Consider the following 21,740-nt stretch of genomic DNA (forward strand, 5'->3'; position numbering starts at 1 on the left):
CAGCTCCTCTCTGATGCCTCTGTAATTCTTTTTACTCCACTGTAATACTGATGTATCTAACTTAAGCTTTTCGCTCTCAAATTTCAGCATGAAATCGCTTATATTATAATCACTGACTACTAAGGATTCCTTTATCTTAATGCTCTAATCAATTCCGGTTCATTGCGTAAAACTCAATCCAGAATAACTGATTCCCTAGTGTACTCAACACAAGCTGCTCTACAAAGCTATCTTGTAAGCATTCTCCAAATTCCCTCTTGGGATCCTGCATCAACCTGATATTGCCCAATCTACCTGTATATTGAAATCCTCCATGAGTATCGTAACATTGCCCCTTTAACTTACATTTTTTAACTTACATTGTAATTTGTAGCCTACATCTTTGCTACTGTTCTGAGCTCCATGTATAACTCCCATCAGGGTCTTTTTATCCTTGCAGTTTCTTCACTCTACCCTCAACAATTCTACACCATCCAATCCTCTGTCACCTCCTTTTCATGTCTTCAACATTGATTTTGTTATTAATATATACACAAATGTCAGGGACTAAGAAATGAGCATTATGGAGAACCTAGTTTTCTAGTCAAAAATAAAATTTCAGCTGATCAGTAACATTTGCTTCCTACCACTGAGCCAATTTTAGGTCTTTCCTGTCAGTCTTTCTTGAATTCCTTTGACCAACTTGTAATGCAGGACCCTATTGAAAGTAGCAGGAAAAGAAGTACAGCAGAGTGAGTATAGCAAGGGTTGTAAGCCCAGTGCCATTGAATTAACTGTGCTGAAGTGACTGAAAGTTGGAACATTGGGCACTAGAGTCAGCATATCAGATCAGTTCTAGTACTTATTGTATTGGGAATACACAATGTCTGCAGTGAAGTGTAAATGTATGAAAAGTTGGCTTTGTTTGTGCCAGGTATATAATAGTACTGCTCTTGATATGAATCAGCAGAAGTAAATCAATTGTCTACTTTCAGGCTGCACGATTGGGAATTCTTCCAGGAGGACGTGGCAAGGCTGCACAAACACGAGGCAGAGGTCGAGGCAGGAGTGTGAGGGGAAGAGGTGCACAGATGCATATGGTGGTTGACCATAGGCCCAAAACATTAACAGTATTTGGCTTTACAGAGGAGGAAAAAGATGAATTGAATCCACATTTTTCGGTAAGTTTAGACATTAAAAAGAAACTTTAAATTTGAAGCCTCCCATCAAATTAGCTTTTTTTTTGTTTTCCTCTTTGTCACTGATTAATTCTCCTGGTCCACTAGCACATATTTGGAAGTTGTGCATTTGTAATTCTTAAAATGTGCCTTATCTCAGAAATCTTGTCCTTTTGGAGATTACTTGTCAATCTGTAACTGTCAAAATCAGGGTTCCAGATCAGACCCACCTTTCAATGTTCAGAACTGGCTATTTTTAGCATTGAAGTAAGCCAATAAGGATAAGATTGCCTACTTAAGCAGCAGTTGTTGATAGGCATGCTGTAACCTCATTCCTTACACCAACCTACCCTACATCCTCTTTCCCCTCCACCCTCCCAATCCATACACAGAGAGAGTTGGACACACTCGAAATCTGCAAATTTGGAAGCAGAGTACGTAGGATATAATCCAAAAAGTTAAGTAGTGGAATGAGTTTGTAGGCGACAGATGAAATTCAATTCTGAGAAATGTAAAAGAATGACGTATTTTGTAGGAAGAATGAGAAGAGTCAATGCAAACCAAAAGGTACAGTTCTGAAAAGGGTACAGAAATATACCTTATGTAGATAGTTTGTTGCAAAATGACAGCAGATTGAGAATAAATTTTATAAAAGCTGTGGCACAGACACAGAAAGTACAAGAGTGAGAGGCCGTGAAGAACCTTAGTCAATTGATGTATTCTGTCAAGTTCTGGGCACCATGTTTAAACATACTTGAGAGGTGTAGGACTTTACCAAAATGATTTTTGTGGATGAAAGATTTTAAATATGTGGATTAACTGGAGAATCTGGGCTCTTTCTTGCTGTAGAGAAGATTGCAAGGAGATTTAAAGTATGGATTTAAAATCACAAAGGGGAATGAGGGAGTTGACAGACAGATTCTTCCCTTTAGTGAAGGTTGTCGAAATTGAGATACTATAGGCTGAAAATGATCACGGTGACAGGGAAAAAGATGTTATTGTGCAATAGGTTATTAGGGTCAAGAATGTACCCCCATATTAATGGAGACAGATTCCATTGCAGTATTTGAAAGAGAGCTTGAGCATTACTTGAAAATATAACAATTTCAAGGCCATGCGTAGAGACTGGAAGACTGGGATTAGGCAAGCTAGTCTGGACTTGATAGGCCTATTAGATTCCTTCAGTGCTATAACTGCTTGATTTTATGAAGTCTTGTGTTTTAGGCCTACACAAATATTCAAACAATTATTGGTACCATTAACAACAGCTGAAATCTTAATTGTACCATTTTTGGTGTATTGTGGAGTTCAAGATGGAATATTATAAAAGTGATAGAGGGACATTGGCAAAAGGTCCTCTGGAGTAACAAGACCTCAAAGGAAAAATTGACTAAGCCTTTTGATTTTGAAAAGTGAAGAATGAGAGGTGACCAAGTGAGGTTTTTGAAATTATGGAATTTGTTTGATAGTCTGCTCTGTGTATTTATCAAAATAGCACTAAAGACAATGTAGGCTAGGCACCAAGGCGTTGAACTGGAAACCTTGCTTATCCAACTGGCAATGGGAATGGTGTACTTGCGAATAGTGGGCGTCATTGATACAGTTAGTGAAAATGCTTTTAAGGCAAGTTAGATTGGCTCATGAAGGAAATAAGAATACCAGGGGTGTTGAGATAATTATATTCTAATCAGAACCAGATCTCTTGTTGTGCCCACTGACGGGCATCGACTCCCAGAGAGCATGTTTCCTTTACGCCTCTAACACTATCTGCACTTTTCCAAATAGGGCTTCCTGATTATCAACCAACTTAGTCATTCTATCATTGGTCTTTGTAATTGTGGCTCTAAACATTGTAACTGACTAAATTCTTGTCATCTGTCCCTCAGCCCGTACTCTCCAATGTTCTACTCATTACCATGTTTATGATCAGTTACTCTACTTTCACTTCATGTGGCCCAATGTCAATTTTTGATACCGTGAATTTAATATGAGAAAGCACTTGATAAATGTTACTGTTTTGCACTATGTAATTGCTATAGTAGTTCTAATGCTTATGAGGAAACTACATTCCACATCTAGTTCAAATGTTGAATGGAATTGCAATACTCACCATCTAAATAACATATTAATTGCAGTCAGCTTTCAAATCGAAATACTGAACTCTGCTGTAAGTAGTTTTCCCTCTCTACTCTTGCCTCCTGAATTTTTGCATTGAAAACTATTCTGTAATTGGGAATGGTTTGCATATTTTAGTGACCTTATACTTTAATAAAAAAAAACTTCAAATTGATGGGAGTAGTTGAAAATTTGCCAGAAATGTATTAGATAGATAGATAGATAGATACTTTATTCATCCCCATGGGGAAATTCAACATTTTTTTTTCCAATGTCCCATACACTTGTTGTAGCAAAAACTCATTACATACAATACTTAACTCAGTAATAATATGATATGCATCTAAATCACTAACTCAAAAAGCATTAATAATAGCTTTAAAAAAAAAAGTTCTTAAGTCCTGGCAGTTGAATTGTAAAGCCTAATGGCATTGGGGAGTATTGACCTCTTCATCCTGTCTGAGGAGCATTGCATCGACAGTAACCTGTCGCTGAAACTGCTTCTCTGGATGGTGCTATGTAGAGGATGTTCAGGGTTTTCCATAATTGACCGTAGCCTACTCAGTGCCCTTCGCTCAGCTACCAATGTTAAACTCTCCAGTACTTTGCCCATGACAGAGCCCGCCTTCCTTACCAGCTTATTAAGACGTGAGGCGTCCTTCTTCTTAATGCTTCCTCCCCAACACGCCACCACAAAGAAGAGGGCGCTCTCAACAACTGACCTATAGAACATCTTCAGCATCTCACTGCAGACATTGAATGACGCCAACCTTCTAAGGAAGTACAGTCGACTCTGTGCCTTCCTGCACAAGGCATCTGTGTTGGCAGTCCAGTCTAGCTTCTCGTCTAACTGTACTCCCAGATACTTGTAGGTCTTAACCTGCTCCACACATTCTCCATTAATGATCACTGGCTCCATATGAGGCCTAGATCTCCTAAAGTCCACCACCATCTCCTTGGTCTTGGTGACATTGAGACGCAGGTAGTTTGAGTTGCACCATATCACAAAGTTCTGTATCAGTTTCCTATACTCCTCCTCCTGTCCATTCCTGACACACCCCACTATGGCCGTGTCATCAGCGAACTTCTGCACATGGCAGGACTCCGAGTTATATTGGAAGACTGAAAGATTGTCAATCATACTTTCTGTTCTAGATGTGTATATTGACTTATTTTGGCATTTGATTTCATGTAGGCTTCTATGATTTTCTTTTCTGATGCATGTTGTTGATAAAGTAGTAAAAACAGCATCTGTTTTAGATAAACAGGCACAACACCATATTGATGATTTTACCTCTTCCCAATCAGCCTTCTGTTAGGATTTTAATTCTCACAATTCTGCATCTGTCACATTTACTGTGATGAAGGGTAATTCTGCTCAAGTGCCTTTGAAATGCCTTTCTTTAAACTGGTTTGCTCTCTACCATAATAGACAACCCTTGACTACATCTTGTCTATTTCCCATGCCTATGCTTGTTGCCCCTTCTTTTGGATAGAGCAAGGACCGTTTCATTGCCCCTTGCATTCCACCCCACCAACTTCTTCATTCAGTGGCCATTACAATCTCTGCCAGCTTCAATGAAATCTCAACACCAGCCACATTCCCCTCTTTCATTTCAGCATTTTGAAAAGCTCACTCCTTTTGTTACCCCCTCCGACTGACCCTTCCTCCCTGCCTACCATTCTTCTGTCACACATTGCTCTCAGTCATTTGGCACTTTCCCATGCAGTGGCAGGGGGTGAAACGCTGGTCATTTCACTTTTCCATTCCCACAATCCAGGGACCCCGTGAGTCTTTCCCACTAACAAGAGAAAATCTGCAGATGCTGGAAATCTGAGCAATACACACAAGATGCTGGACGAACTGAGCGGGCTAGGCAGCATCTATGGAAAAAAGTACAGTCGATGTTTCGGGCTGAAACCCTTTGACCGGACTGGAGAAGGAAAGCTGAGGAGTAGATTAGAAAGGTGGGGTGAGGGGAGAGAGAAACACCAGATGATAGATGAAACTTGGAGGGCGAGGGATGAAGCAAAGAGTAAGGAAGTTGATTAGTGAAAAAGACAGAAGACTGTGGCCCCTTCACCATTTCCCATCCCCTTGTCCCTCTCTCATGTTATCTCCTTGCCCACCCGTTGCCTCGGTGTGTGGTGCTCCTTCTCCCCCCCCCCCCCTTTTTTCTTTCTTCCATGGCCTTCTCTCTCTTTCACCAATTAACTTCCTAGCTCTTTGCTTCATCTCTTCTCCCCCCCCCCCCCCCAAGTTTCGCCTATCACCTGGCATTTCTCTCTCCCCTCCCCCAACTTCTCAAATCTACTCCTTAGCTCTCTTTCTCCAGTTCTGCTGAAGGGGTTTAGCCCGAAACGTTGACTGTACTTTTTTTCCATAGATGCTGTCTGGCCTGCTGAGTTCCTCCAGCATCTTGTGAGTCTTTCCACTGAAGCACTGAGTAACTTGCTCTTCTTCCAATTAAATGTGTTGCATTTGGTGTTCAGTGTGGTATTTTCAACGTTATAGAAACAAATTGGGTGAAGCAGTGCAGTTCAGTCTACTGGAGTGACCCTGAGTTTGTTATTACGTACCAGTTTAATTCCCCATCCATTCTTGCTCTGACAAATATGAAGCTTAACACTTCATCTTCTGTCTGGGCATGTTGCATGCTTCTGGCCTCATTGAATATTCTAACTTCAGAAACTTACTCTCTCTGTTTTGTATCAACACTACCCATTTTTTGCTTGCTATTTCTCTTCTCTTCCTTTCCTATCATTTGCATATTCTGGTTTTAATGGTAACATTATTTCATCCTACTACAGAAATTCCCTTTGATTCACCTATTGCTCTTTCACGACCTTTTCTACTACTGAGGTTAGCATGTTTTCTCTATTCCTCAATTCCGATGAAGGGTATTTGACCTGAAATGTTAAGTTTCTCTTTCCACAGATGCTACCTGATCGCAGGTATTTTCTGCTTTTAGAATTAAATCATTGGTCTTACCAATCAGACATTTCCCTTTGTTCCATATATCCCTTCTCCTGCTTCCTTTACTTCTCTTCCAGTTCTGAAAGATCCCAGACTTGAAATATCAACAGCTTTTCTTTCCAAAGCTGCTGCCTGACCTGCTAAGTGTTTCTAACATTTTTGATTTTTATTTCATATTTCCAGTGCTTTCTGGTTTTTGTTTTGTTCCAACACTGTTAGTCATACCCACAGTGGGTGATGTACAGGTGTCCCCCCCCCCTTTACAAAGGGAGAGCATTCCTATGAAATCTTTCTTAAGCCAAAGTGGCGTAAAGTGAAGAACCATTAATTTATATGGGAAAAATTTTCATAAAAGTGAAAATCCTCTTTGTAATGCGAAAACAGGTTACTAATGTAGGTAACATGCACAAAATGCTGGTGGAACACAGCAGGCCAGGCAGCATCTATAAGGAGAAGCACTGTCGACATTTCTGGCCGAGACCCTTCATCAGGACTTTTGTATGTCTTTTGTAAAAGCGAAGTGGCGTAAAACGAACATTTGTAAAGCAGGGGACACCTGTACTGTCTGCTGCTGTTACCAATACACTTCCTGTCTCCAATATTTTCTTTGATACAGGGAACAATTCAGATTTTTAAGCAAAAGGATTATTATTTTGGTGTATAGATGTTAGCAAGTTCAATGACTAATAGATAAGGGATTGATCCTTTAATGAACCTAATTATTAAGTAACTGGCTCTCAGATTTTCAATGCCTCCAATGGAAAATATATATGGTATTTTGCTGCTGTTTTTATCCTGCCAAGCAAAATGAGATTAATTGAGTCTCAAGATGCAAAAGAGAGATGGCAGATAATGAAAATCTAAAGTCACATACAAAATGCTTCTGTCCTCTTCCTTTCCAGTTGTGAAGAAGGATCTTGGCCCAAAATATTGATTGTTTATTTCACTCTGTAGATGCTGCCTGACCAACTGAGTTCCTCCAGCATTTTCTGTGTTGTTGGAACAAGTGCTTCAGTAGGGTGGATAGATATTACTGTTTTCATTAGCATCTAACTATCATTAAGTTATTTGAGGCACTTTTCTTGAAGGGGAAAAATGCTGTGGATACCATTTTCTGAAAATATTAGCTGTTCGAGATCTTGTAGCTTGCATCTTAAATGTACATGGCAAAATTTTGCTCAAGAATATTATGTATTTTTGGTAAGATCTTCAAAATACATAAAAATCTAATGTATCTTTATACGCATGAAAACCATTGTATAAGGACTATTACAATCTCAAACAAGAGAAAATCTGTAGAATCTGGAAATCCAGGCAACACACAAACTGCTGAAGAAACCCAGTATTTATGGAAAAGAGTATAATTGATGTTTCTCGCCGAGGTCCTTTGTCAGGACTAGCGAAAAAAAGATATATCTGAGTTAGAAGGTGGCGGGCGGGGAGGAAGAAACATTAGGTGAAACTGGGAGAGGCGGAATAGTAAAGTAAACTGGGAAGTTGATAGTTGAAAGTGATACAGGGCTGGAGAAGGGGGGAATCTGATAAGAGAGGACAGAAAACCATGGAAGAAGGAAAAAGGAACAAGTGCTATACCTGATGCAGAGCCAACAACCTGTCTCTGAATGTGAGAAAAACAAAAAGAGAAGGTTGTTGACTTCAGGAGACCACTGAGTGACCACTCCCTGCTGAACATCGACGGCTCCTCCCTTGAGATTGTTAAGAGCACTAAATTTCTTGGTGTTCACCTGGCAGAGAATCTCACCTGGTCCCTCAACACCAACTCCATATCAAAGAAAGCCCAGCAGTGTCTCTACTTTCTGCGAAGGCTAAGGAAAGTCCATCTCCCACCCCCCATCCTCATCACATTCTACAGGGGTGGTATTGAGAGCATCCTGAGCAGCTGCATCGCTGCCTGGTTTGGAAATTGCACCGTCTTGGATCGCAAGATCCTGCAGCAGATAATGAGGTCAGCTGAGAAGATTATCCAGAGTCTCTCTTCCCGCTATTACAGACATTTACACCACATGCTGCACCCACAAAGCTATCAGCATTGTGAAGGACCCCACGCACCCCTCACACAAACTCTTCTCCCTCCTGCCATCTGGCAAAAAATACTGAAGCATTTGGGCTCTCATGCCCAGACTGTGCAACATTTCTTCCCCCAAGCCATCAGACTCCTCAACACTCAGAGTCTAGACTGACATCTACATTATTTACTATTGTAATTTGTCCTCTATTGTGCCTATTGTCTTGTTTATTAATTATTGTACTGCCCTGCACTGTTTTGTGCACTTTATGTAGTGCTGTGCAGGTTTGTAGTCTAGTGCAGTTTTTATGTTGTTTTACGTAGTCTAGTGTAGCCTTGTGCTGTCTCACATAGTCTATAGTTTTGTGTTGTTTCATGTAGCACCAGGGTCCTGGAGGAACGTTGTTTTGTTTTTACTGTGTTCTGTACCAGCAGTTCATGGTCAAAATGACAATAAACTTGACTTGACTTGACCTGACCTGACCTGACCTTCCTCTACCCTCCTCCCGCACTACCATTTAGAGCCCCAAACAGTCCTTCCAGGTGAGGTGACACTTCACCTGTGAGTCTGTTGGGTTTTCTACTTTATCCACTGCTCCTTATGTGGCCTCCTGTATATCACTGAGACCCGATGTGGATTGGGAGTCCATTTCGCCAAGCACCTACGCTCTGTCTGCCAGAAAATGTGGGATCTCCCAGTGGCCACTCATTTTAATTCCACTTCTCATTCCCATTCCGATATGTCAATCCATGGCTTCCCCTACTCTTGCGATGAGGCCACACTCAGGTTGGAGGAGCAACAACTTGTATTCCATCTAGGTAGCCTCCAACCTGATGGCATGAACATCAATTTCTCAAACTTCCAGTAATGCCCCTCGGTGCTCCTCCCCCTTTTCTTTCTTCTGTGGCCTTCTCTCCTCTCCTATCAGATACTCCCTTCTCCAGCCCTGTATCACTTCCACCAATCAACTTCCCAGCTCTTTACTTCCCTACTCCCAGCTCCCAGTTTCACCTATCATCTTGTGTTTCTTCCTCCTCTCCCACCACCTTCTAACTTGACTTCTCTTTTTTTTCTCTCCAGTTCTGATGATGAGTTTCAAACCGAAATGTTGACTATACTCTTTTCCTTAGATACTGCCTGGCTTGCTGAGTTGTTCCAGCATTTTGTGTGTGTTGTCTGTATTATAAACTGGTGTCTTCATGGAGAAACTAGCAATCTGAAACACTTATCCTCTTTCTCTGACCTGTCCCCCTTACCCCTATCATCTCCAGCCAAGCAATCACAACTCCACATTGTCACTCAAACTGAAGGACATTGCAATTGTTTGTATTGTTTATATCACTATGCCTGGTTATGTCAAAATGACTGCTTAAAGATAGTATCTGTGACACAGATTTTTGCTACATCAGCATTTCCAGACTGTCATGTAGATGTTCCTTATTTACACTTTGAATCACTGACTTCATTGCATGGATTTGGTTGGCAGAATTTTATTAGAATTGCATCTTCTCACAATTCTAACAGAACAAAATTACACCATAGAAGCAGAAATTCTTGATATTTAATGAAGTTGAACCAGCTGCAATAGTTGCATAACCAGTTCATTGGTTAGTTATGAAGTTAGTTATTGGTGATGACCGTGCCAGAGCTATTGGATTCCAGTGTAAGTGAAAGAAAGAAGAAAATTTTAAGTGTACCAGTACAAAAGTGTGCGTTCTGCTTGGGTGCACAAACAGGGAAATTATTAAGATGTAATATACATTAATGCTGGAGGAACCGAGTAGATTGGCAACATCTATGGAGATGAATAAGTCGATGTTTTGGGTCGAGGCCCTTCATCAGGACTGAATATGAAAGCATTTGAGGATAGGCACAGAATGCAGATAATTTTGTACTGGAGTTGAAAATATCAGCTTAAATATATCAGTTGAAAATATATAACTTACATATATTGTACCAGATGTAATTCCAACATAAGGGAGTTTCTCATCAGTCCCTATTGACTGGTGATACTAAAGTGCTTTGATGCTGCAGTTGGTTGTAAGGTCCTCTGTTGGTCGTCATCGACTATGAATGTTGCATCCCAGCTGTCTATGTCATATGCAAGCCAGGACAGTGTGACATGGGGAGCAAGCTATTGCCTACATAACAGGCTCCTCTTCACACAGCTGAATGAATCCAGAGGAATGGTAGAGACCTTTATAATTTGGCACCAATGCAGTCACAGGAGTTGCCAGTCAGTGTTGAACTCAATATAGGACACCATGAGTGGGTATAGCGCAAGGCAGCAGAAGTTTGTGATCAGAGTTTTCCTTCCACTAGATGAGTTGCCAGTCATGGTTGATGAGCCCCATTCTGCCTGAAATAACTAGTTTTAAGGCATCAGTAACCCACCTTTGTCCCTCCTCCTATCAGTAGAAACGGCTTAATAGCTGAGTTGCACGTAAAGGCCAAGAACTGGACTTGGTTGTCAGGGGCTCTTTTAGACGTGCATTACTGGGATCATTTAATAGGTAAATGAGAGCTTATTCTCACTGCCACTCCTGGCTATAACAACCTTATGAACCAGTTGGTTAAACACTCCCATAAGATAAAAGGCCTTTTGCACTCAACCTGACCTGTTAAAATACATTGTCCGTTTATGTTTGCACAAGAGCTATAATATAGTCAAGATCTGAGCTGTTCTGGCAGGAGGCGATAGTCAGTAAATATTGCATGAAAACACAGCTTTATCCATTTAATTTTGTTGGATCTGTTCTGTAGTTTGTGGGATGGTTATATCTTGTAAGTTTTCCATATTGCTATGAAATTGCCAGTCTTGTTGCTATACTGAAATGTTTGTTAGGATTGTGCTGGTGGTTTCTTTCACTATACCCAACATATTTTTGAGGCCGATTGCCTTCAGTACACCTGTGTACCACATGGACTCTATGGCCACTTTATTCAGCACACCTGATCATATCTAATTATCCAATCATGTGCCAGCAACTCAGTGCATCAAAGCATGCAGACATGTTCAAGGTTCTGGTGTTGTTCAGACCAAGACAGACAGACATTATTGATCCCGAGGGAAATTGGGTTTCATTACAGCCGCACCAACCAAGAATAGTGAAGAAATATAGCAATATAAAACCATAAATGATTAAATAATAATAAGTTCATCATGCCAAGTGGAAATAAGTCCAGGACCAGCCTGTTGGCTCAGGGTGTCTGACATTCCTAGGGAGGAGTTGTAAAGTTTGATGGCCACAGGTAGGAATTACTTCCTATGATGCTCAGTGTTACACCTCGGTGGAATGAGTCTCTGGCTGAATGTACTCCTGTGCCTAACCAGTACATTATGGAGTGGATGGGAGTCATTGTCCAAGATGTCATGCAACTTGGACAGCATCCTCTTTTCAGACACCACCGTGAGAGAGTCCAGTTTCACCCCCACAACATCACTGGCCTTACAAATGAGTTTGTTGATTCTGTTGGTGTCTGCTACCCTCAGCCTGCTGCCCCAGCACACAACAACAAACATGATAGCACTGGCCACCACAGACTTGTAAAAAAACACAAAATGCTGGCAGAACTCAGCAGGCCAGACAGCATCTATGGGAGGAGGTAATAACGACGTTTCAGGCTGAAACCCTTCATCAGGAGTTAAGTAACATGGGATGGTCGAGGGGGGATAAGAAGTGGGGGGAGGGATAAAGTAGAGAGCTGGGAAGTGATGGGCTGGGGGAAGGTGGAGAATTATGGGAAATAAAAGTGAAAGAAAGGTAGGGTTGGGGGGAGAGATTATAGTGAGGGGGGAAAAAGAGAGAGAAAGAGAACCAGACTAAAATAATAGATAGGGATGGGGGTAAGGGTGGGGGGCAGGGGTATCAACGGAGGTCAGTGAGTTGGATGTTCATGCCGGCAGGAAGGAGGCTACCTAGGCGGGAGATAAGGTATTGCTCCATTGACCTGTGTGTGGCCTCATCTTGACGAACACCGGCGCTTGGTCCTCCAGCAGTGGCGGGTTCTCCCTGTGGCCACACACTTCAATTCCACAGACCACTCCCACTCCGACATGTCTGTCCATGGCCTCCTCTACCGTCAAGATGAGGCCACACTTCTCTTTTATTTCCCATAATTCTCCACCTTCCCCCTAGCCCATTTCCCTCCAGCCTATTGCTTCCCAGCTCTCTACTTTATCCCTCCCCCCACTTCTTATCCCCCCTCGACCATCCCATGTTACTTCACTCCTGATGAAGGGTTTCGGCCCGAAACGTCGTTATTACCTCCTCCCATAGATGCTGTCTGGCCTGCTGAGTTCTGCCAGCATTTCGTGTTTTTTAATTTATTTCCAGCATCTGCAGGATCACTCGTGTTGACAGACTTGTAAAACATCTTCAGCATTGTCCGGCCGATTCAAGATTCAAAAACTTTAATGTCATTCTAACCATACGTCAGCTCTGCAGGGCAGAATGAGACAGCGTTTCCCAGGAGCAGTGCAATCATAACATAACAAACGCAACACTAAATAATAAACATAACAATAAATAGTAAATAATAAATAGTAAAACACAACAGCCACATGTCAGTTAAAAACAAGTTATAAGTGTCCAGTGCAAGTTAAAAGTGTCCAAAATAGAGTCAGGTAGAGCAGCTATTTAAGCAGTCTGACTGCCTGTGGGAGGAAGCTGTTTAGTCGCCTTGTGGTTTTAGTTCTGATGCTCCTGTAACGTTTACCTGATCGCAGAAGAACAAACAGTTCATGGAGAGGGTGCGAGGGGTCTTTAATGATGTACCGTGTCTTCTGGAGGCATCGACTCTGAAAGAGGTCTTGGACAGAAAGTAGGGAGACCCCAGTAACCTTCTCTGCTCCCCTAACTACCCTCTGCAAGGCTTTTTTGTTGGCAGCACTGCAGCTGGAGTACCAGGTTGTGATGCAAGAGGTCAGCACACTCTCAACCACACCTCTGTAGAATGTAGTTAAGATGTTAGTGGGGAATGATGCTTGTTTAAGCTTCCTCAGAAAGTGTAATCTCTGCTAGGCTCGTTTCACAATCCCAGTGGTGCTCCTGGACCAGGTGAGATTGTCCGAGATCTGCACCCCAAGGAACTTGATGTTTTCCACTCTCTTCACTGTGGAGCCGCTGATGCTGAGGGGTGTGTGCTCAGGCTGAGACTGTCTGAAATCAACGATCATCTCCTTGGTTTTGGTGACATTAAGCATCAAGTTGTTGTCACTGCACCAGCTCTTTAGGTGTTTGACCTCCTCCCTGTACATTGTTTCATCATTTTTGCTGATGAGCCCCACCACTGTGGTATCATCAGCAAATTTAATGATCAGGTTCTCCTTGAATCTGGCTGCACAGTCATGTGTTAGCAGTGTAAACAGCAATGGGCTAAGCACACAGCCTTGTGGCGATCCAGTGCTCAGTGTGGTGGAGTCAGAGATGTTCCCGCCAACACGGACTGACTGTGGTCTCTCTGTCAAGAAATCCAGAATCCAGCAACACATGGCAGTGTTAAGGCCAAGCAGCGACAGTTTCTCCACTAGTCTCTGCGGGATGATGGTATTGAACGCTGAACTGAAATCAATGTACAGGATTCTGGCATTAAGTGTCTTTGTTGTCCAAGTGAGAGAGAACTGTGTGCAGTGTGGTGGATATTGCGTCCTCCGTAGAGCGATTTGGACGATAAGCAAACTGTAGAGGATCCAGCGATGAGGGGAGGCTGGCTGTGATATGAGGCTTGACAAGATGTTAAAGGACCTCAGCCTACCAAACATCTGAATGTGGGAGAGATGTGATCTAAGTGACTTTAACCGTGGAATGGTTGTTGGTGTAAGACAGGGTGGCTTGAGTATTTCAGAAACTGTTGATCTCCTGGGATTTTTCACACACAACAATCTCTAGAGTTTACAGACAATGGTATGAAAACCAGAAAACATACAATGAGCAGCAGTTCTGTGGGTGAAAACACCTTGTTAATTGAGAGAGATCCAGATGAGAAGACCAGACTAGTTCAAGCTAACAGGAAGCTGATAGTAATTTAATAATCACATGTCACAACAGTGGTGTGCAGAAGTACATCTCTGAACACACAATATGTCAAAGCTTGAAGTAGATGGGCTACAGCAGCAGGAGAGGATAAGCATACACTCAGCGACCACTTTGTTAGGTATAGGAGATATTTAATAAAGTGGCCACTGAGTGTACTTGAGACCTACTGGTGAATAAATATACAATGGGTTTTGATTACATTTACCTCCTATCCCCTATTATGTTTATGTAAAGTTGCTACTGAAGATAAGACCATAAGATACAGGAGCAGGTTTAAACTATTTGGCCCATCAAGTCTGCTCTGCCATTTCATCATGACTGATCCATTTCTCTCTCAACTTCATTCTCCTGCTTTCTCCCCATAACCTTTCATGCCCTGACTAATCAATAACCAATCAGCTTCCACCTTAAACACACCCAATGACCTGGCCTCCACAGCCTCCTGTGGCAACAAATTCCAAAGAAATTCCTTCTCAACTCTGCTCTAAATGGACTGCCTCTATTGTGCCCTCTGGTCTTAGACTTTCCCACCATAGAAGACAACCATTTTGTTGGGGCCTTTTAACATTCAATAGCTTTCAATGAGATCCCTCCTCATTCTTCTGAATTCCAGTGAATAAATGCTTACAGGCATCATTTGGTCTCATCCTGCTTGTTATTTTTTCAAAGAATTCCAACAAATTTGTTAGGCAAGATTTTCCCTTAAGGGAACCACGCTAACTTTAGCCTAATTTATCATGTGCCTCCAAGTACCCCCGAAACTATATCCTTAACAATCACCTATAGCATCTTCTCAACCATTGAGGTCAAGCTAACTGGCCTATAATTTCCTTTCTTTTGCATTCCTCCCCTAAAGAATGAAGTGACATCTGTAAGGAACCATTCCAGAATCTAGAGGTTCTTAAAAGATCTTTACTAATTTCTCCACAATCTCTTCAGCTACCTCTTTCAGAACCCTGGGGTGTCATCCATCCAGTCCAGGTGACTTACCTATCTTTGTGCCTTTCAATTTCCCAAGCACCTTCTCCTTAGTAATAGCAACTGCATTTACTTCTGCCTTCTGACACTCTCAAACTTCCAGCATGCTGCCAGTGTCCTTCATAATGAATGCAAAACTCTTAGTTCATTCACTATTTCTACTTCTCTAGCATTGTTTTTCAGCGGTCCAATATCTGCTCTCGCCTCTTTTACTCTTTATTTATCTGAAAAAATCTTTTGGAATCCTCTTTGATATTGTTGGCTGGCTTACTTTCCTATTTCATCTTTTTTCATCCTTATGGCTTTTTTTTGTTTTTTGGTTAACCTTCTGTTAGTTATTACAAATTTTCTAATTCTCTAACATAAATTTTTGCTCTATCATGTGTCCTCTCTTTTGCTTTTATGTTGACTTCTACTTCCTGTGTCAGCCACAGTTGCATCATCCTGAATACTATTTCGTTGGGTTGTACCAGTCCTGTGCTTTCCGATTTACTCCCAGAAACTGCAGCCATTGTTGCTCTGCCTTCATCCCTGCTAGTGTCCCCTTCCAATCAACTTTGCCCTGCTCCTCTTTCATGCCTCTATAATTCCCTTTATTCCACTATAATACTGATGCAAATGACTTTAACCTCTCCTCCTCAAATTGCAGGATCACTGCCTCCTAAGGGTTCCTTTGCCCTTAGCTCCCTAATCAAATCCAGTTCATTACACAACAGAGCCTGATAAATCCTGCAGATGCTGAAAATCCAAAGCAACACACACAAAAGTTCAGGCAGGATCTATGGATATGAATAAACAGTTGACATTTCAGGCTGAGACTGTTCTTCAGGACTGTAGCACCTAAACTAGAATAGCTGATCCTTTAGTGTGCTCAACCACAAGCTGCTCTGAAAAGTTATCCTGTTGGCATTCTATGAATTCTCTCTCTTGGGATCCTGTACTAAACTCCCTACATATTGAAAACCCCATGACTATTCTAACATTACCCTTTTGATAAGCATTTTTCATCTCCCATTGTAATTTATAGCCCACAGCCTGCTACTGTTCGGAGGCCTGTATGTAACTCTCATCAGTCTTTTTAATCTTGCAGTTTTTAAACTCTGACAACAAGGATTCTACAGCTTCCGATCCAATGTCACCTCTTTCTAAGGATTTAGTTTCATATTTTACCAAAGAACTACCCTACCCCCTCTGCCTACCTGCCTGTCCTATTGGTACAATGTGTATCCTTGGATTTTAAGCTCCTAGCTATAATCTTCTTTCAGTCACGATTTAGAGACGTCCCAACGTCATACATGCCAATCTCTACCTGCTGTACAAGATCATCTGCCTTATTCCGTGCACTGCATGCGTTCAAATATAACACCTTCAATCCTATATTTATTACCTTTTTTGGTTTTGTCACCCTTTTATACTGCAGCTCATCCAAGTGTCTATAGTTTTGCCTTATCATCTGCCTTTTCTTCTTGATAGTCTCACTACACACTGCCTCTGCTCGCAAACCAGCAGGCCTATCATCAGCCCTATCACTCTGGTTCCCATCCCCCTGCCAAATCAGTTTAACCCCTGCTGATGCTGATGTCCCACAGAGGAGTTGTCACAGACGAATTATTGAGCTAAACAGTGTTAGTGGTTTTATTAATGCTGTGGGAATTATGAATAAAACAAACATACACGAAGCTCTATTGTAATTATTTGTAATCTAATCCTAACCATATTTACAAACTGCTTGTTTGTGAGAACTATAATTACGCTGTCAAGTATTAAGCAAAGCTATATGCAAAATTATATTGTGAACTGAATGTTTTTTTTCCAAACACCGGAAGTATGAACTTCTGCTCTTTGACTTTTTACAAAGTTATGTTGAAGAATAGCTATTGAAAGAAATAAAAACAGAAAATTCTAGAAATACTTAGCAGGTCATGTAATACATGCCGTAGAGTGCAAAAGTGGTGTTTCATCAGATGATGTTTGACCTGCTGAGCTTTGCCGTCATTGTCTTTATTTAACCTCATGTTTTCCAGCACATGCAGTGCTTTGCCTTTTGAGCAATAAGTCACAGTGTGTATTGAAGTGCAGTTCAGTATTGTCTCTCTGAGATGGCATACGTTCTCCATCAGGACTAGTTTTGTATTGTTGCAAGAAAAAGTCTGTGAACCCTTTGCATTTGCCTGGTTTTTTGCATTAATTACTCATAAAATATGGTCTGCTCTTCATCTAAGCCACAATAATCTACAAACCTAATCTGCCTAAACTAATAGCACTCAAACAATTGAACTACTTTCATCAATACTGAGTGCATCATTTAAGCAATATGCTTAATATGCAATATGCTTAAAAGTATATGAACCTCTGGAGTAATGCCTTCTACAAAAGCTTTTTGGAATCAGGCGTTTCAATCAATGAGGTGAGATTGGTGACGTGGTTGCAGAGGTACCCTGCCCTAGTTTTTAAAAAGAGACACACAAAGCCAGTTTACAGAAAAAGTCTGCTCTTCTCAAAACAGATCTGTTTATTTGCATCATGCCTTGATCAAAACAACTTTCAGAGGACCTTTGAAGAAAAACTGTAGAGATGCATGAAGTTGGAAAAGCCTACAAAAGCATTTCTAAAGACCTGAGTGTTCATCAGCCAACAGTAGGAGAAATTATCTACAAATGGAGGAAATTCAGTACTGTTGCTACTCTCCCTTGGAGTGGGCGTCCTGCAAAGATCACCCCAAGAGCACAACATACATTGCTGAAGGAGGTGAAAAAGAACCCAAGAGTAACTGCAAAAGACCTGCAGAAATGTCTAGAACTTGCTAAAATCTCTGTTCATGTGTCCACTATAAGAAAGACACTGAACAAGAATGGTCTTCATGGAAGGGCACCTTGTAGGAAGCCACTGCTCTCCAAATTAAAAGATTGCTGCAAGTCTCAAGTTTGCAGAAGACCACCTGGATGTTCCACAATGCTTTTGAACAATATTCTGTGAACAAATGAGACAAAAGTTGAACTTTTTGGCAGAAGTGCACACCGTTATATTTACAGGAAAAAGGGCACTGCACACCAACACCAAAACCTCATCCCAACTGTGAAGCATGGTTTGAGGCTGTTTTGCTGCCTCAAGGCCTGGACAACTTTCAGTCGTTGAGAGAACAATGGATTCAAAATTGTATCGAGACATTTTACAGGAGAATGTCAGGGTAGCGGTCAATCCCCTGAAACTTAATAGAAGTTGGATGATGCAACAATAGAATGATCCAAAACACAAGAGTAAATCAATGAAAGAATGGTTTAAAAAGAAGAATGGCTAAGTCAGAGTCCAGACCTCAACCTAATTGAGGTGCTGTGGCATGACCTGAAGAGGGCAGTTCATGCAGGGTATCCCAGAAATACTGATGAACTGAGCCAATTTTTGTAAAATGGGGGAATGATCTAAAATTCCTCCGCACTGTTAAGCAAGTCTGATTATCAATTATAGGAAACGTCTGGCGGAGGTTATTGCTGCTAAAGGAGGTTCTACCAGTTAATTAAATACACGCTGTTCAATAAAGACATGAAAAGTACAATATTTGTGTGTTATTAGTTTAGGCAGATTGGGTTGGTCTATTATTGTGGCTTAGATGAAGATCAGACCACATTTTATGAGCAATTAATGCAGAAAACTTGGTAATTACAAAGGGTTCACAAACTTTTTCTTGCAACTGTATGCCCATCTTTACCTTTATAATATAAGCAGAGACCTGTTTTATAGAATAATGTACCAGTTGGAATGGCTTTATTAAGGAGAATTTAAGTATGCTGCTTATTTCTTTTCTCAGTCCTATGGTAGGAGTCAATGAACATGTACATTTATTTCTTGCATAAAAATCTGTACCATTCAACCTTTTATCCCCCACTCCAGACCATTTTGAACTATTCAATTCACCTTCTCAGAATGAATTGATAATATGACAATTTACTGACTGTCTTTTAATGAGCTTGAAGCTGAACAGTTGCAGAAGCATTCAGCTGTAACCAGTGTTGAAATTTTAAAATTAATTTTGTTACTTCTCACTGGGTTTTGTGTTTTATTATTTAGAAACAGGAAATTGGTCTTCACATGCTTTAAATAACTCAGGTTAATTTCTGTCTAACTTTTTACATTGCCTTTTTTTTCTAGAAATATGGAGAAGTGGAAGATTTTCAAGAGGATACTCCTTTAAGTGTTAGAATAACTTTTAAGACGAGAATTGAAGCAGAAAATGTAAGTACCATGATTGACTTGCACTGTCATTGAAATGATTTTGAATATTTGTTGCCAGCAGATTATTACTCAATTAGACATAATTTGCCTCCATTATCTATAGTAGCATCTAAGGATGTAGAGTCATAGAGTGTACCATTATTTTCCACTTTCCAGGGGAAAACTTAGAAAACTTCCCTGATTACTTTTTTTTGTATGGGCATATATGTTTATGCAATCAAACTGTCGTGAAAGGAAATCATGTTTTGACGAATTCATTAGAAATTTTGATAATATAATGAGCAAGATGGATAAAAAGAAACCAATAGATGGATTTGTAGTGGATTTTAAATTCCAAAGGCAACTTGTTAAAGTCCTGCCTAAAAATCTTCTGCGCAAGCTGAGAGCTCATGGTATTTGTGAAATGAATTAGAATGAATAGAGAATTAGCTGTCTAACAGGAAATGTGGGTCACTTTCATTTTGGTATGGTGTAACTAGTTGGTTGCCATTAGGATTGGTGCTAGGGCCTTAATTTTATTTAGTCTGTGTTAATGACGTGGATGAAAGACCAGATGTCTTGCAGCCAAATTTGCTGATGTTACAAAGGTATTTGGAAAAACAAGAGTTTGCAAAGGGATTTAGCTTAGTTAAGCTGGAAAAAAAGGTTTGGCTGGTGAAGCATTATGTAGGGAAGTTTGTTCAGTGAAGTAAAATAAGCAGAATATTGTCTAAAGGTGCCGTTACTACAGAATGGAGCCATTCAAAAGGACTTGGGTGCTATTCTACATAAACATAAGGTTGGCACTGGTAATTATGTAAGAGGGCAAATAGAATGTTAAGTAGAGAAGCTTTGCTAATATTGTACTGATCAGAATTGGGTTTAATAACACTGGTATATGTCATGAAATTTGTTGTTTTGCATTAGCAGTACATTGCAATACATAATAAAAACTATAAATTAAAATAAGAATATATATAAATTAAATAATCAGTGCAAAACAGAGCAAAAAAGAGGGGGAAATAGGTAATATACTTATGTGCATTGTCCATTCAGAAATGTGATGGCGAAGGGAAGAAGCTGCTCCTAAAATGTTGAGTGTGTGTCTCCAGGCTCCCGTACCACCACCTTGTTCGTAGTGATGAGAAGAGGGCATGTCCTGGATGATGGTATCCTTAATGATGATTCTGCCTTTCTGAGGCATCACCTTTTGAAGATGTCTGGCGAGGCTACTGCCTATAATAGAGCTAGCTGACTTTGCAACTTCCTTCTTTTTCCGATCCTGTGCAGCGGCTTCTCCAAACCAGATGGTAATGCAACCAGTTAGAATGCACCGTGGCACACCTGTAGAAATTTGCTGGAGTCTTTGCTGACATACCACGTCTCCTCAAACTCCTAATGAAATATAGTAGCAGATCTTGTTGCAGAATGCTGGAGCAATGGCTGGAAAACTTGCTGTGAGCCAGTCGAAGTTGACTGCCGGGGCTTTGTTGGCCATTCATTACAGCGGACATTTAAACTCCTTGGAGTTAAAGAACTGCAGTGCAGAAGAGCCACCAAGAAATTCTGGAGGCTGCTGAATAGGCCTCGCGGTGGCTGTGGATCCGGAGGGGGGGATCTGTGGAGTAGTGTACCACTTGGACACAAGTCGGGGGCTGATCACCCCTGGCTGGGTCGCCCGGGCAAGGGTGTCTGATGATTAAAGACCCGAAACATCCTACGACCCCAGATTCATCACTGAAGACGTGTCCAAGTAGCACTAGAAGGTGTATTCTACAACTACGGCCCAAGATAGATCTTCAGAGATGTTAACACCCAGGAACTTGAAACTGCTGATCCCTCTATGAGGACTGACCAGCTGATCTTTCTCCACTCTTGTAAGCTCCCTCGCACCATCTGAAATTCTGCCAACAATAGTTGTGTCCTTTGCAAATTTATAAATGGCATTCGATGCTTTGACACACAGTCATGGGTGTAAAGAGAGTAGATCTGGCATTAAACATAAGAAATAGAAGCAGGACTACTTCTGTATATCTACCTAACTTTTTGTAGGTTTTTCTGTCCAAGGGCATTTGTGTTTCCATACCAGGCCATGATGCAACCAGTCAATATTCTCTCCACCACACATCTATAAATGTTCGTTAAAATTTTAGATGTCATACCAAATCTTTGCAAACTTTTATGGAAGTAGAGGTGCTTCTGTGCTTTTTTCATAGTGCTATTATGTGCTGAAACTAGG

General features: G+C 41.0%; 1 protein-coding gene across 2 annotated transcripts in view; it reads left to right on the top strand.

Annotated features, from left to right (window-relative positions):
* The window catches only part of rbm27 (RNA binding motif protein 27), a 124,224-nt gene that overhangs the window by 79,575 nt on the left and 22,909 nt on the right, over window positions 1-21,740 (top strand). For both annotated transcript variants that reach the window (XM_073067333.1, XM_073067334.1), the window contains exons 18-19: window positions 975-1,160; window positions 19,439-19,522. In XM_073067333.1, coding sequence (XP_072923434.1) covers window positions 975-1,160; window positions 19,439-19,522 — 270 coding nt within the window. The remainder of the gene's footprint in view (window positions 1-974; window positions 1,161-19,438; window positions 19,523-21,740) is intronic.

This window comes from Hemitrygon akajei, chromosome 15 (assembly GCF_048418815.1).
Source record: "Hemitrygon akajei chromosome 15, sHemAka1.3, whole genome shotgun sequence".
NCBI classification, from domain to species: Eukaryota; Metazoa; Chordata; class Chondrichthyes; order Myliobatiformes; family Dasyatidae; genus Hemitrygon; species Hemitrygon akajei.